This window comes from Camelus dromedarius, chromosome 5 (genome assembly GCF_036321535.1).
Source record: "Camelus dromedarius isolate mCamDro1 chromosome 5, mCamDro1.pat, whole genome shotgun sequence".
NCBI lineage: Eukaryota > Metazoa > Chordata > Mammalia > Artiodactyla > Camelidae > Camelus > Camelus dromedarius.
This window is the reverse complement of record NC_087440.1, coordinates 42,807-59,977: the sequence shown is the minus strand read 5'-3', so window position 1 is coordinate 59,977 and position 17,171 is coordinate 42,807. Positions and strand designations below refer to the sequence as shown.

General features: G+C 43.4%; 1 protein-coding gene across 2 annotated transcripts in view; it reads right to left on the bottom strand.

Moving 5' to 3' along the window:
• Window positions 1-4,155: 4,155 nt before the first annotated feature.
• APH1B (aph-1 homolog B, gamma-secretase subunit) overlaps window positions 4,156-17,171 on the bottom strand; it is a 31,303-nt gene continuing 18,287 nt past the window's right edge. Inside the window, exons 6-7 of one of the 2 annotated variants that reach the window (XM_031452924.2) lie at window positions 13,184-13,378; window positions 4,156-9,658 (exon numbers count right to left, since the gene is read on the bottom strand). In XM_031452924.2, coding sequence (XP_031308784.1) covers window positions 13,211-13,378 — 168 coding nt within the window. In that variant the 3' untranslated portion in view covers window positions 4,156-9,658; window positions 13,184-13,210. Of the gene's footprint in view, window positions 9,659-9,901; window positions 13,379-17,171 lie in introns of those variants that run through there. The other variant, XM_031452922.2, reaches the window with a different exon arrangement.

Sequence of the window (17,171 nt, the reverse complement as noted above, 5' to 3'; positions counted from 1 at the left end):
CCTGCTAACCCGTAGGGGACTCCTGCGGGTCCCGCTCTGGAACTGGGAAACCTTTCCTCAGGGTCTCACTCACTCCTACGACACCAGCTGCCAGTCAAGGAAACCAGTGCGGTGGTGCTGAAGCCCCCCTGCCTCACACCCACCCTGGGGTCCCAGGCGCTGTGCTGGCTGCACGGCAGGTGAGGGTAACAGAAACGAGGCCGGGCCTTGGCAGGGACTCAGGGAAGGCCCTGGCTTCTCTGCCTCTCACTAACAGGAGCTCATCAGTCTCGTCTCCGTTTCTTTAGTATCAACTAATAAAAACAATAAAAACCAGAGGGGAGGGAGGGTATAGCTCAGTGGTAGAGCATGTGCTTGGCAGGCACGAGGTTCTGGGTTGAATCCCCAGCAACTGGATGAAAAAACACACACACAAACAAAAAAACAAAACAAAACAGCAATAAAATAACCCCAGTAAAAACCTCTACCTGTTTCTGTAATGGACATTCTAGGATTTTGCCACATTGAATATTAATCCCATTTAAGTTCCATCTTAAAGTCTTCTCCCCTGCACTCAACTCTGAGGCTTCCTGACTGGCCCTTGGGAAACACGGAAATCACAGCACCTTCAGTCCCTGTGCCTTGGGTGGACCACAGGCCACTGTGATGATGGTCTGTTTAGCACTTCTGTATTTATTGTAAGAATGATTATAATGAAGACATACACTGTAAATACGAGAAATTATAAATAAAATGTTTTTCACGTCACAGTGATTTCTTGGAGGTGAGGTGAAACCTAGGACTTTCACACAAAAATAAACTGGAAGCAAGCTTTGGGAAATGAGGATGGGGGACAGGACACAGAGGATGGGGGAATCCAGGGAGGTTGATGTGGAGGACGGGAGAAAAGAGGGCAGACAGAAAACCATGCCCTAGGCCAGGTCACTACTGAGCACCTGGACCCCAGGGCATGGCCAAGGGGCGTGGCCAGGGCAGGGAGGGCTGGGGACCCTGGAGGGAGCGAGGGGAAGAGCTGCAAGGAGCTTTGCCTCTGCCTGATTTTCCATCTGCCCTCTTTTCTCCCCACCCGGCCCAATACTCCCTCCTGAACTCCTTGGAATCACAACATTTCCACACCAGACAAGGTGACTCCCCTCTTCTGGAGCCAGCCATCCCAAAGGGGGCGGACGCCTGACACCAGATTCTCTTGAATTGTTAGCTGTGCCCCTTCCCTCATGACAGGAGTCACCTTCCTTCAGGGTGGAGAAGCTTGAGATCCACTTACAACAGGAAACGAGACCCCCCCAGGGCCGCCTGCAGGCCAGCAGAGGTGCCATCTGGGCGATGGGTATGATTTTGATGTCACCACCGATGTCCACATTGGACTTGGCAGGCAGCACGCCTGGTCCCCCATGGCCACTGTCACAGGGTGTCACTGAGAAGGTGTGAGGCTGGGACAATGTCGCAGAGGAGGCTCCCTGTGCCCCACCCGTGCCCTTTCACTTTAGAATGACTGGGCAGAAATATGGGCCAAAGTGCTTTTTGGTACGGAACTGTGCACTATAAAAAAATTACTGCAGGTCAGAATATCATTTTGGCCACAGGCCAACCAGGGATTCAGTGATGCCTCCCACCTGTACGCCCCTGACTGTTTCAATGCAGCTTCACGCCCTTATCCAACAGCCCCGGGGAAGATGGAGCACTGCCCCACCTTGCAAGTGGAAAAGGAAACAAGGGCTCTGGCACTGGTCTGAGCCAAGGCCACCGGTTCCTGCGGCACCAGGCTCTTCAGTGACGGAGCAGGGTCCACCCTCCACGGTGCAGTGACAAGGAAATGCCTTCTTGTAACAGAATTTACCACACTTATCCCAGTCACACCACAACCTCATAAAACCCCACAGGAGAAAGGCACTAATGGCACTAGTGCCAACAATTTCTGGATTGTCAACAACAAACTCCTGCCTCCAGTCTGCTTGGTAACATGACACTCTGGCCTGCGCTCAGAAAAAGCCTGGCCAAGGTCTGCCACCTGCCAGCCCGCAAAGGGGTCAGCTTAACTCCTGGGGTGTGAGTTACCCTCACCTCCAGTTCAAATTCCCAAGGACACGTTGACTAAACTTTGTCTTTTGCGCTAAAACTGAACTAAAGAGAAGGAATAAATACACACAAATATAAATAAACACATATATCAATTCCAGCTGTATAAAATTCTAAAAACTGCAAACCAAACTCGAGTGACAGCACAGTGGTGGTTGCCTGGGGATGAGGTGAGGGATGAGGGCATTACCAAGGGGTACGAAAAATGGCTGAGGTGACAGACACGTACGGTGTCTTGACTGTGGGATGATTTCTCTACATATATCAAAACTGCTCAGATTTTATGTTACATTAATTATACCTCAATAAAACCATAAGAGAAGAAAGCACTCTGCACAGCCAGATGACACCCTGCCCCACGCTGGCACTTCCATCCAGAGCTTGTCCCTTGCTCCTCCTCGGAGAAGGCTGGCCGGGCCTGGCACACTCCCCTGGGGCCCGCCCTGTGGGGGGAGCCCGGGAAGGAGTGTGATCTCCACTCACGTGGCAGGCCGTGACCTCGCCACACGGTAAGTCAAAGTCATTATTTCTGCTTGAGTTTATTCGTTTCAAATATTAACTTTTAATTACCTGCAATGAAGACAACAAACACAGGGCCTACGGGATCAAGGGCACACTGGGACCTCTAGAGCAACGCTGGGTCAGTGACAACAGAGTTGACCAGCGTCTCTGAAAGCAGCAAAGACCCTGCTGGTGAGGCGGGTAATGTTACCAGTTAGGTCATCGGCTCAGATTAGCTTCCCAAGCTACCTAGATGTCCAGCGACAGATCTCATGCATCTTCGTTTCTCTCCTTCCAAACATAACCATCTGAAGAGTTTTCCTGAATATGGAACATCCTTTCCATGGAGAACAAGCATGGTCAGGAGTTCATCGTTCCCTCTTAACTTCGGGGTGAAATGTGATTAATCTCCTGTGATATTAGGGTTTAGTAAGAAACACGTACTTGGTCTTTATCCTTGTTTCCTGGCCAGAAGCTCCTACGTGTCATTCACAATAAGCCCCTCCAAGCCACACCTAAGTTTATGCTAAGGAGGTGATGAAGCTTGGAAGATGGGGGCTGGCTGCCAGAGGAACCAACCGCGTGACCAGAGGGCTGGAACTCAGCCCCACCCCCAGACTCCAGGGAGGGGAGAGGGGCTGGGAATTGAGCTCAATCACCAATGGTGAATGATTTGATCAAGCACACCTACTTAATGGAACCTCCACAAAAACCATGAGCAATGGGGTTCAAAGTGCTTACAACACATGGAGGTGCTGGGATGGTGGTGCACCCAGAGGGCACGGAAGCTCTGTGCCCTCTCTATACCTGGACCTATGTACCTCTTTATCTGGCTGGTCATCTGTATCATTTGTAATATCTTTATAATAAATTGGTAATTGTAAGTAAATGTTTCCCTGAGTTTTGTGAGCTGTTCTAGCAAATTATTAGACCTGAGGAAGCAGTCATGGGAACCTACAATTTATAGTCAGTGGTATAGATGACAACCTGGGACTTGCAACTGGTGTCTAAAGTTGGGGCAGTCTTATGGGGTTGTTCTACAATTTAACTCTGGCAGTTGATGGCAGAATTGAGTTAAACTGTAGAACACGCAGCTGGTGTCCACCAAGAACTGGAGAATTGCTTGGTGTGGAAAAACCCACACAGGTGGTGTCAGAAGTGCTGTAAGTAAAGGAAATGGTCTTTTTCTTTACTTCACTTCTCTCCTATCATTCAAAGTAATTTCCAGCTGACTTTCTCATCCCTCCTTATTCAAAAGCAGAGATTTAATGAGCAATGACTGTCTGCTAAGCACAGATAAAGCGACAGTGATTCAATCATGATTTAGATAGAGTACCGATACTCAATAATAACTGGTGTCACCATCTCATTTGAGGAGACAAACAGAAATCACGGATCATCATATAAAGAAGAGTAGTAAGAAAAGATGCCATGTGTCTATCAACGGAAGAACGGCTAAACAAACTGTGTATCCATAAGATGGAATACCATTCAGGAAAAGTTGCAGATTATTGACATATCCCAAGACATGGATGAAACTCAGTAAATTATGTTGAGGAAAGAAGTCAGACATAAGAGTACATTCTGTGTTATGCCATTTATATGAAGTTTAAGACAAGTGAAACCAACCTACAGTGATGGCGTTGGAGCCAGTGGTTGCCTCTGTGGAAGGGGACAGGGTGGCTAGAAAGGAACATGAGGGAACCACGTGGGGACAGGAAACGTTCTAGAGTTTGACTGGGGTGGTGGTGTTACAGGCATACACTTTTGTCAAAACTCATCCAACTGTACGCTTCAGACTTGTGCATCTTACTGTATGTAAATTATTCCTTGATTTAAAAAAAGTAAGTGTTAAGGAATCACGGTGGAGAAAGCCACTTGCTTTTTTGAGTCTAGTCAGGAAAGACTTCACAAAGGGTGACACTTGAGCAGGACCTTGAAGGGGGACTAAGATGTTTTCTGGTTGCAGCTAGGTAAGTAGAGAGAGGCCTCCCTCAGGGATATGTTTGAGAATGTGTGGGAGGGGAGGACAGGGACAGGTAGGGGGCAGGAAAATGGCTGGGATCAGAGTGTGAAAGACCTTGCATGATACACACCTTCTAATCAAAACAAAAAGAAATCATGGAAGTGCTTAGATTATGGTTTTGTCTGATTACATAAATAACATATGCTCACTTAAAAACATACAAATATTTAACTATGGAAAAAGTCAAAGCCCCCCAGAATCCTAACTCCCAAAATAGTCAGAGCTAATAATTTAATTTAATCTTTCCAGACTTTATATATGCTTGTGCATATTTTAACATTCATTTTAAAATTTTTAATAAAATGGATCCCACCTACTTTCACTATTGCATCCTTGGTACCTAGCACAACATCTGGCAAAAGAAAAATCATTAAATGGAAGAATGGTCTATACCTCGCTTTTGTTTTCCAGTATATTCTAAATATCCTCTTTCTTTCTAATGGCTGTCAAGTACTCTGTAATTTGAGGTAAAGCTCTGACAGACATTCATTGCAAATTCCTTATGGTTACAAGACAATTACAAGATCCTCAGGTAGCTGGATGTACTTCTATAGGATTACTTCCTGGAAAAGGAACTGCTGGTTTGAAAAATGCCCATCTCACAAAAAAAAAAAAAAAAAGCCCATCTCAAAATTTTATAGATATAATAGATTTTGTTAAATTACCACCCAGAAGAATTGTACTGATTTGTTTTCTCACAAAATGCTGTTTCCACCATATTCTCAACAATTTTTTTCATTGCGTTGAGATATAACTGACATATGGCATTATATAAATTTAAGGTGCAGAGTATGATTTGACTTACATGCATCATGAAATGATTATCACAGTAAGTTTAGTGAACAAGCATCATCTCATATAGATACATAATCAAATAGAAAAAAAGTTTGTGTGTGTGTGAGATGAGAATTTAGGATTTACTCTCTTACCAACTTTCATATAGAACACAGAGCAGTGTTAATTATATTCATGTTAATTATATTCATTCATTAATTATATTCATCCCTAGTACTCATTCATCTTATAACTGGAAGTTCGTTGTACCTTTTGATGGCTTTCACCTAATTCCCCCTTCTCCCACTCCCTACCAATGGTAACCATAAATCTGATCTTTTTCTGAGTTTGTATGTATGTTTGTTTTTGAAGTGTAACTGACCTACAACACATAGTGATTTAGTATTCCTATACATTTCAAAATGATCACCATGATAAAGCTAGTTACAATGTGTCCCCATCCAAAGATATTACATAGTTACTGACTATATTCCCCAAACTGTGCATTTCATACCCATGGCACTTATTTTGCAACTGGAAGTTTGTACCTCTTAATCCCCCTCACCTATTTCTTTCTTTTCCCCACCCTCCTCTCCTCTGGTTACCACCTGTTTGTTCTCAGCATCTATAACTCCATTTTGTTTCGTTATGTTTGCTCATCTGTTTTTCAGATTCCACATATATAAGCGAAATCACACAGTATTTGACTTTCTCTACTGACTTATTTCACATAGTATAATAACCTCTAGGTCCATCCATGTTGTTACAAATGGCAAGATTTCATTCTTTTTTATGGCTGAGTAATACTCCATGGCATATATACAGCATACCTTCTTTATCCAGTCATCTGTTGATAGGCACTTGGGTTGCTTCCACATCTTGGCTATTGTAAGTAATGCTGCAATGAACATAGGGGTGCACGTATCTTTTCTAATCAGTGTTTTTGTTCTCTTTGGATAATACCCAGGACTTATTTCACATTTCTATTTTTAACTTTTTGAGGTATCTCCGTACTATTTTCCACAGTGGCTGCACCAATTTACATTCCCACCAACAGTGTATAAGGATTTCTTTTCTCCGCAACCCTGCCAACACTTGTTATTTGCGATCCTTTTGACGGCAGCCATTCTGGCAGGTGTGAGGTGGTATCTCGTGGTTTTGATTTGCACTTCCCTGATGATTAGTGATACTCAGCATCTTTTTCATGTGCCTGTTGGCCATCTGCCTGTCTTCCTTGGAAAAATGTCTATTCAGATCCTCGGCCCAGTTTTTATTTGGGATGTTTTTTTCTTTGATGTTGAGATTTATGCATTCTTTGTATATTTTGGGTGTTAACCTCTTATCAGATATATTGCTTGCAAATATCTTCCACCATTCAACAGGTGGCCTTTTTGTGTTGTTGACAGTTTCCATCACTGTGCAAAAGCTTTTTAGTTTGACACAGCTCCATTTATTTTTGCTTTTGTTTCCCCTGAGACATACCAAAAACAATATTACTAAGACCGATGTCAAAGAGTCCTGCCTACGTTTTCTTCTAGACATTTGATGGTTTTATGTGTCTGTTTTCATGCCAACACTACACTGTTTTGATTACTACAGTCTTATAACAGCTCTCTCTCTCTTTTTAATGTTTGGTAAAATTCTTCATTGAAGCCTTCTAGGAATTTCTTTATGTAAACTACAAATTCAATGTCCTTAATAGATATAGGGGACTTCTGGTTAGCTCCAACATGTAAAGAGCTTGAAAGCTGGCACTCCCACACTTACAATAAGAAAACATTAAACAAACTGAAAATCGCTTTTCTTGACCCCATCAGAGAACTGAGGTCTCAGGACAAGCCGTCATCCTGAAATCTGGAGAGACTGGTGAATCCAGAGAGTAACAGCTGGGTGTGCTTAGCTAGAGCAGAAGCTGTTGGAGCCATAAGCTGGCAGGGACACTTAAATGCTGATTTTGACAAATTGTTAGAGTCTGAGGATGGAATAGCATAAAAGTGAGAAATTCCTAAGACTAGCAGACAGTCTTAGGAGCCCCACAATTTTGGGGATTTTATCTCCAGGACTCCACCAGATTCTTAGAGTGGAGAGCCTTCCATAGCCCTGGCAGGGAAAGGGTTAGGCTAATCATTGACAAATATGCACGGAGTGTTCTCCATAATAAAGGCCTTTTGTCTCCAGCAAAAAAGACAGCAAGGCCCTTGGAACAGCCTTACTTCCCCTGGGAGAAGGGCATCTCTCCCACTCCATCCCCCTTTAGCCTGCCTGTCTCCCCTAAGGGGAGGAAAAGAGCTAAGAGAGACTTGGTGAGGGACGTAGTTCCACCAAAAAACTGAAATTTACTATTAAGATTACAGGTTACATCCCCTCTACTGCCACACCAACAGGGCTCCAACGTAAGAACAGTGACTTCAGCTTAAAGAGCTGCAAGACGTAGACTCACTTCGAGGAGAAGCATGTGGGGAAGCCCAAAGTCAAGAGGAGAGACAAAAACAAGGGCACTAAGGGACTCTGAAAGCTCTGGTACTGAGAGCTGCAGCAAACATTAAATATAGCCCAGTTCTGGCCCAGACTAACACAAAACTTCCACCAAAGGCCTATTTACTTCACTTCCCATTACCTACTACATGATGCCCAGCTTTCAATAAATCATTGCAAGGCATGTTTAAGAGGCAAGAAAGAACACAGTCTGAAGAACTACAGGGATATTCAGATTTTCGATTTCTTCTTGAGTGAGGCCTTTTTTTTTTTTAAAGGAATCTATTTTGTCCAAGTTTGTAATTTACTGGCATTAAGTTGTCCATAACATTCCCTTTTTATTTATTAATGTAGAGTCTGTAGTCATGTCTCCTCTTATTCCTGATATTCATAATTTGTGCCCTCTTCCTTTTTTTTCCTTATCAATCTGGCCAGAGCTTTATCAATTCCATTGATTTTCTCTAAGAACCAGATTTTTGTTTTATTGATTTCTCCATTTCTGCCTTCTATTTGATTTCTGCTGTTTTCTTCATTACTTCCTTTCTTCTGCTTATTTTAGCTTTAGTTTGCTCCTCTTTTTGTAGTTTCTTAGGTAGAAGCTTAAGCGCTTGTTTTTAAACATTTTAGCTTTATCTATAAGCATTTAAAACTAAAAACTTTCCACTCTATTCCCTCTCAGGGCCTTTGCTTTGGCAACTATCCCCTCTCCTGCAGCATCAGCTTCTCCCTTTCCACTGAATCATCCCCTCTTCATATAAACATGCTGTTACAGTATCATATGATATATTATAATATATTATACATTATAGGGGAAAAAGCAATACAAAAGGGGAGAGGAGGGGAAGGGAGGAAATGCCCTCTCTTGCCCCTACATCCTCCTCAGGCTATCATCCCGTTCCCCAACTAAAATTACATGGCTATCTATACGCCATATGCTGCGCCTACTTCCTTATCTCCCGGTCTCTACAATCTACTCCATTTAGGTGTTTACCCATACAGTGAAACTGCTCTTCTCAAGGTCACCAGAAAATTCCACCTCCCCACATGTAACGACCAATTCTTACTCCCCACCTTCCTCACTGCTCAGCAGCATTTGACATGCTTCCTCTTGGCTCTCATCCTCCTGGTTTTCCTCCTTTCCTCAGTGACGACTCTCCCTGCCCTTTCCAACCTGTCAACTGGAGTGCCCCAGCGAGCCGTCCTCAGTCCCCGCCTTTTGATGTACATCCGTTACCCTGGTGCCCTTCATCCACTCCTAAAACTTTGTAAGTATCACCTTACGTATTCGCACTATTTATATTATATCATAATTTGTAGTGTATTTTGTAGTTGCCTTAAAGTAATATTTGTATGTTTTAATCTCAGCAGTTAGATTATATATTCCCTGGGAACAAAGATCTCTACCATCTGGTTCTTTTCCATTCATTCAATATCTAACACAATGTTCTGCGCATGATAAGCCCTGATTAAACACTGTAGACCCCACCTCTGATTTTGCTCAAGCACTGAAAGTATGTACAGTTTTACTATTAGGTAGAAGCAGAATTTACAGTGACCCACACAAGCTACAAGTGCCACCTACAAATTACTGGACCTTAAAGCCAGCACCTGCTCAGGGCTCATAATCTACCGTCGTCACCTTAGAATGTGTCAAGTCCCCAATTCTTTTGCCGAGGCTGAGACCATACGCCAGTTGAGTGGTTCCTTCTATTCAGCGTTTTCAATGAGATGAAGATAAAATTTGCAGTTCTTTCCATTGGAGGTTTCCATGTGTTGAGGCTGGTCACCGAGAAATTCCTGCTCCAACTAAATACCAAACAGTTCACAATTAAACTGGAGCCACAATGTCAGTGTGGAGGCACCAAAGAAAATGTACATGAATCTGGGCTGTTACCTGAGGAGCGTGCACTTTTTCCGTTACCTTACCAGTTGGACCAAAGAGTCCTTGGTTCCTGAAGATATTTCACCCAATTAACACAGTTAACACAAACCCGGAGAAGGATACTGAAGGATACGCTATTCCAAACAAGAGGAAACATGAGAAACAAGTAGTGACAAACAATCTTTTTATTGTTCGCTGAAAAACACAGGTCTGGAAAGAGTCTATTGCATTGAGTATTGAATGCAAAGTCTGACATTGCAAACATATAAGACATAACAGTGTAACTCAAATAAAATGATTCATACGGTGCAGAGAGACAGTGCCCATGCCTCTGAACACTAAAATTTAATGGAATGAAGTAAAGCCTTTCATTAAATGAGAAATGTAAACATTGCAATCATAAACAAAGTGCCTAAGCAAAGAACTTTAAAATCATTTTGTTGTGACATCTACTTTGTCTACCTGGAGTTAGGAATGCTGGGGCCCAGGATGCAGCCAACAAAAAGCTAGCACTCACAAGGAGCTCTTGCCAGGAAGCAGGCTGCCGAAGCCCAAGGCGGGCTGCCAGCCTGGTGTCCCTGGAGCCCTCAGGCCCACTCTGACCACCAGTCCCTGGCTCGGGGCTAGTTTGAGGCGAGAGTACCAGGTAGGAGGGCGCTTCTGCCACGACTGCTTATGCTGCACCAACTCTACGGATAAGGTCGCCTAGCATTTTTGATGTGTTAGCTGTCACTCTCAGCAAACACTGAATGTGCTGGAGAAGAAAAATATTAACATTGGGAACAAAAGTCACTTTCTGTTCAGTCTACAGATACCATTTATTCCTTTCAGTCGTGCTTTCACTAAGATGCTCAGAGGCTGTTACTACAAAGCTGCCAGTCAGGTAGGCCAGGATCCAGGTAACAGAACTCCAGTTACAACTACCAACTCAAATGAGTCAAAAATAAATACAAGTTTATTAGAGAGCCAAAATCAGTCTCTATTATTCACATGGCAAGATAGTCAAGTGCTGCAACAATCTCCACGTTCCAGGGTTAATTTGGAATACAGCCATATTCCCTCCAAACTGAGAAGGCCCTTTGTGGAGAACACACAAGATTACCACCACCGCCTCCCCTCCAAATGCTATCACGGCTCAGAAAGCTCATTATAGATAACAAATGCAAAAAATAAAAATTAAAAAAAAAAGCACATCTCAATATATACACAGCGACAGAGGAAGACTATTCTCCTGCTGGGCTTCCTTGGCACCAGGCAAAGCAAGGCTACTGGCAACAATAGTGCTTAAGCTGACTACGGCAATGCTCACAAGTAAGGATACAAAGCTCCTTTATTTCTGGGTAGTCAAGGATTATTAAATAATTTCCTGAACTCAGATAACAGTCTCACCATCCAAGAAAGTTTTCTTCTTCCCCGAGATGTTTTTATAAATGAGATTTCACAATATCCCGGGTTCTTTACTTAATATTAAACTAATGCTCCAAGGACATCCTCTGAGCTCAAGTATGAGTAATATTAATATTCTCAGATTTTTCTACACTGTACAGATCAGCAGCTATTTCATGAGACTATCCATTTAAGAGATGTGTAAGTCAACAGTAATAACCAACTCTACTTTTCTTATCCTGTGCATCAAAGAACACCATGCTCCAAAAGGAACAAGGACCAGTTCAATGGGTATCTTGTCCCCCTTCAACTCTGCACAATTTCACTATTTAGTTGCTATGTCCTTGACTCTACCTACGACTCATCTAGTCTAAAGAAAATCTTGTATAAAGGTGGAAAATCTCAGACCCCAATGGAAGCATTACTGTTAGTGCTAAAGTAAACTTTAGGGGAGTAACTATAATTGTTTGTGGAACTGTTTACAGCCTTGCTTATGGGACTGTTACAGCCTTGCTAGAAACCCTTCTTAAACCCCTAAATTGAAAAATTCTAATAATTTAAACATGAGAGGGGATTTCATTCATAAAGGTCTAGTTCACATGGAAGGTTCTGGTCCCTGGAATGACATGTGGCTAGCCCAAAAGACTGGCCGCGTTTCCATTTGCAGCGTGCCCATTACGCTTCCCACCACAGTCCTGTCAAACGCTTCCATCTGTCCAGCCACTGGTGAGCCCCCTCACCGCTGCTTCTGTTTCTTTTGGCTGTTCTGCTGTACATATGGGATTCACTGAGGTTCTCACTTTAATGTGTAGGCAATTTCCATTTCACACCACCAGCTCCCTAAAAACCACTAACTAAACCACCAACGAGAACAATTTCTAGTCAGTAAAGGCACAATTCTTTATGAAGGGAACCAAAAGGGTTGATCAGAAGCTGAACAAACACCTTAGATACTCCTGTAGAGGGAATGCTATGGCCAAAACCCAGAGACATTTACTACGTCTAAAGATTATACGGATTATGTAAAAGCATGAATTTGGCAATTTAAGACACATTTCCAATTTTCCATTATACCATTTTGGGGGGAAGTGCTAGTTAGTATTCCAGGAGCTAACTGGAAGTGTCAACCCCACCCTGGCTCGTTTTCCTCCTGCTTTTAGTAAACTTGTGCCGGCTCCAGTGAAGCCGGTCCCAGGGCACACCACTCAGCAACCTGCAGAGCCGCTCAGCGATAGAACAACGGGCTTCAGCCCAACTGGTCTGGCAGCTGGAACTCAGCTGGTAAACACCGCCTTGGGGCAGAGCCCATGAGAAGCTTTAAACCCAGGAAAGACTAACAGAAGATGCACAAAAATTCTTGGTTTTATAATATCTTCCCAGGAAGTCAGGAAATAATTGTTTATGCTCAAATCTATGCTCAAAAACAATGTAATGCCTCCAAAAAGCAAAATCAAGAATGGAAAAACTACAGAAAAATGTAGTTTAATAAGCAGTAGCTGACTTTGGCTGAAATACCACAGTAAGTCAGTGCAACTTATTACTGTAGTTAGAAGCACAGCCCGCCGTGCTCTCATAAAACACAGCACTGGCGGAGTACGTGAGAACAGCTCACAGAGATGACAGCCCTTTAGCATCGGGAGACTTCAGAACTGAAAAAGACAAACGCTAACTAGGATTTGACATTCAAATATTTACTTGCTCAACACAAGCTGAGTGAGGAGACGGCTAAACATACCGTTCTTTCTTACTTACGGTATTCTCAGGAAGTTCCTATTTGGACACCGATGGTTCTCAACTTGGCTGCACATCGGAGTCATCTAAGAAGCTTTAAAAAAATTACCATATGTCCAGACAATTAAATCTGGAGGGTGGAGCCCAGAAATCAGTTTACCTTCCGTCTCCCCAGGTGATTCTTAAATTCAGCCAGCTGCACACCACTCGTGCATCCCTTTCAGAAAGCCACTGCATGAAAGCCACATCGTATTTGTCTTTTCTAAATTTCACCAGGAAAAGGGATTTTTAGAAAAAGGCACAGTTGTGCTTCCTCTAAAGACGCAGCTTACTGTTTGTGAAGGGCTGGTCCTCGGAGGTTATCTGGAGCGCTGGTTGAAAAGGAGGAAGTCCTTGTCCTGGCAAAGCAAGCAGAGCTTCAGGCTTCGGCAGCTGCCTCCAGAAACAAAGAATGCCCAAGTGCCCGTGAGCACCATGATGATGTACGCTGACACCAGGTTTAAGCCATGATGTGGACTTATGAAGGTCTGCAGAGGGAAAGTAAGTCAGCTCGAGTAGTAACAGCAAGCTTATTAAACATGTGGAATAACTAAAGATTAGGGAAAATAGGAAACACTTTCAATAGCTGAGGTGTGCTTCACGAAACATGTGCTGAAGAGCGCCAGGACCCACAGACAGACGACTAACCTCGTCAACAGACACTAGCCCGGAGATCTCTGCTTTGCTATGTTCAAATGGCAACTCTAGAAGGTAATCAAAAGCCAGACCTAATGAAATACCCAACAGAAGACACATGCTACATAACCTGGGCCCAGTTTATAGCATTTCTCTGTTAACTGGCTCTTAGAATTTGTAAAACAAGTGAGACAAGATACTTCAGTATAAATCCTTAGTATTCAAGGGAGCGTGAGGAAAGGGCATCCCTTTTTCAATTGCTGTGGGTTCCAAAAGTTCATTTAAAAAACACTGGCGAGATGCCAAGAGGTACCAGTGCAGACCACAGTGCCTATCCTAATGCGCTGATCGTCATGTCATCCAAATCTGGGTGACAGTTGGGTTTCCCCAGGGACACCTGATCCGCAGAGCTGATCAACGTGCTAAAGGAGCTTACACGCTAGTAAGGGAGACAGGTAATGAATGAAGCAACAAATAAATAGTTACAAATTGTGATGAATGCTAGGACAGAATAACTGTAACTGAGATGGTGCCAGCATAGGTAAGAACAACATGATCCACTTAGGGTGGTCAAGGAAGGTTCACTGAAACTGAGACATGCAGGAGGAGTGAGCCAGCCTGTGTAGACTGAGGGAGGGAACCAATGGTGGGCAAGGAGTTCAGTGCAGCTGAGAGCCTGAGCGTCCATATTAACAATGTATCTAGATGGAGAGGAAGCACCAGAGATGAGACAAGAGAGGAAGGCAGGGGCCAGCACGTTGGGACTAGTAGCACGTTGGCAGGGAGAGTGGGTTTTATCCCCAGTGCAATGGAAGGTCACAGAAGGGTGTTTTAGGTCAGGAAGCTGAATGATTTTAGATTTTTAAAACTGCAGAGAATGGATTAAAGGAGGATCTGGTGAAAGCAGAGAGGCTAGTTAGGATGATTTTGCACTCGAACAGGAGAGTACAGGATGGTGACTTAGACCAGGGTGGTGGTGGGAGAGGTGGAGAGAGTGGATGATGTGAACTGAGAGGACTTGCTGATGGATGGAATGTGGAGAAAGGGAAGGTCAAGAATGACTTCCATGTTTCTGGCCTTAGGTAAATGGTGATGCTATCTCACCATGGGGAAAGAGTAAGCTTGGAGTGATGGGCGAGATTTGCGTCTGAAGAGGAAATGCTAAGAATAACACGCCTGTGAGATTTCAAAAAGTAGATGTCAGGTAAGCAGTAAGATACGAGCATGGAAGCACAGTCCATAAACGGCATTAAAGCCATGGCTATGAGTGTGATTACCCAGGGTGCTACTGGAAAGAGAAGGGAAAAGAGGGGTAGAGCCCAAGCTCTGAGGACATTTATAAACTATCCTGTTTAGCATCAAGGAGCAAATTAAAACTGTCAACACCACCCCACTGGTTTGACTCTAATTGAAAAAGAGTCAGCAAAGAGGTCTGAGAAGAGGAAACAGTGAGAGAAGAGGGAACCAGGACGGCTTGATTCACAAGTCAGAAGAGGAAATGTTTCAAAGAGGGGTGGCCAACTCTTTCTACAGGCTGCGGAGATGAAAAAAGAAAAATGTCCATCAGATGTGGGGAAAGGGAGCTCCTCTGTGATCTCACCAGTAAGATCAGTAATAGGCTAAAGTCTAAAAAGTCTGGAAGTTTATTCCACCGGCGTCTGCTACAGCTGACCACTCTTTCCCCCCGGAGCACTGGGCTTCAGGACACCTGGCTCCTGGTTTCCGCCCCACTTCACTCAGCTGCTCCTTCACAGTCTCCTCCTCTTTCCCCAGCCTCAAGGTTGGAATGTCCCAGGGCTTAGTCCTCGGGCCTCTTCTCTTGTCTGCTTATACTTACTCTTTGTAATCATCTTTTCTAGCCTGGATTTCTCTCCCTAACTCCAGACTTTCTCATCCAGCCACCTAACTGACATCCCCACTTGGATGCGCAGTAGGCCCTGCAAGGTACTGTGCCCAGAGAGAACTCCTGATCTCCCTCACAGGCCTGCCCATCCCAGCTGATGACAAGTCCATCCGTCTAGCTGTCCAGGCCAAGAACTTTGGAGACACCCTTGGCTCCTCTTCTTTCTCTCTCATGCCTTATCCAGTCCATCAGGAAATACCATTGGCTCTTTCAAAAATAAGTCCTGAATCTGATCATTTCTCATTACCTCCACTGCTGTCTCACCTGAGTTGTCACCATCCTTCTCTTGATGACTGTAATCTCTTCCCCTTTTACAGTCTACTCTGAACACGGCAAAGCGATCCCTTTAAAACAGGATTCAAATCACTTCCCTCTACTCACCAGGGCTGATACCTTACAATAACTCCCATTTCTTGAAGAGTTAAAAGCCCAAGTCCTGCATTATCTAGACGTGGTTCTCACCCCCAATCTCTACTGCCCTCTCCAACTTCAAATGTGTGACAGCATCTCCTACTAGCTTCCCCTGCGCACTCTATTCTGGCCACCCTTGCTTCCGTAAACATGCCAAGCATGTTCTCTAGTCTTAGGAATTTGCCACTGGCTGATTAGTCCATGATGCTCTTTCCCCAGACAGCCACATGACCAACTTTACTTCAGTTCATTGCTCAAATGTCACCCTCACAATAAAGCCTACTTTGACTACCTAGTTCAAAAACTCAACATCCCCAGCCCCCACACTCTGGATCCCCCTTAACCTGCTCTACTTCTCCTGTTTTCCCACAGCACCTATCAATTTCTAACATACTACACAGTTTTTTATTTATTATGTCTATTGCTTATTGCCTTTCTCTCTCCACTAGATTGTAAAAGCAGGGATCTTTGTTTTGTTCACCAAATTGTCTTGCTCACCTGGAACAGTGCCTGGAACTTAGAAGGCACTCAATACTTGCCGAATGAATGAGTAGTCAACTGGATCCCTAAGAAGGACATGTGCTTTTTCTTGTAACTTCCTTTCTTATTATAAAAGCGCACGTAGTAGGAAATTTGGAACGTGCCAAAAACTATGAAGAATAAAAGAATCTACCGAGAGATAAATGCTGTTAATATTTTAATGCATTCTCTCTCCAGTCTTTCTTCCATGAAGATCTGGCTTTATATAGTTGACCTCATACTAAGGGTAACTTTGGTATCCTGTACCACCAAAAGATTTTAGGTAGTGAAGGCAACAAGATTGTATTTTAGATGCATCAGAGGACAAGAACCCAGTATAAGAAAACCTGATATAAACTCTAAATGGATGGAGAGGAGGGAAATATGAGGCAGGACACCTCAGAAGGAGACTTTTCATACGAAAGGTGAGAAATGACAGAGGTCTGCACTAGGCAGTGGCAGGGATAGTTCTGATGTAAATACAGGACTAGTTACAATTAAAGTCAGACCAAAACATTAAATAGTGCTTAGAAAATACATGAAATGCGAAAAGTAGAAAAACAAGTGACCAATCACTTGTTAAGCAAACTGTAATATAATTTTTATGTAATGATATAAAGTCATTAAAATTTAAATATTATAAGGATTTATAATGACACAGAAATTGCCTAAGACATATTACACAACATAAGCAAAATATAATGTAAGACTACCTCAGGTTTGACCATACCCATTAGAAGACATATACCAAAAAAAAAAAAAAAAAAAAAAAAAACTTGTGTGAGATCAACCAACAAATTAATAGTTGTCTT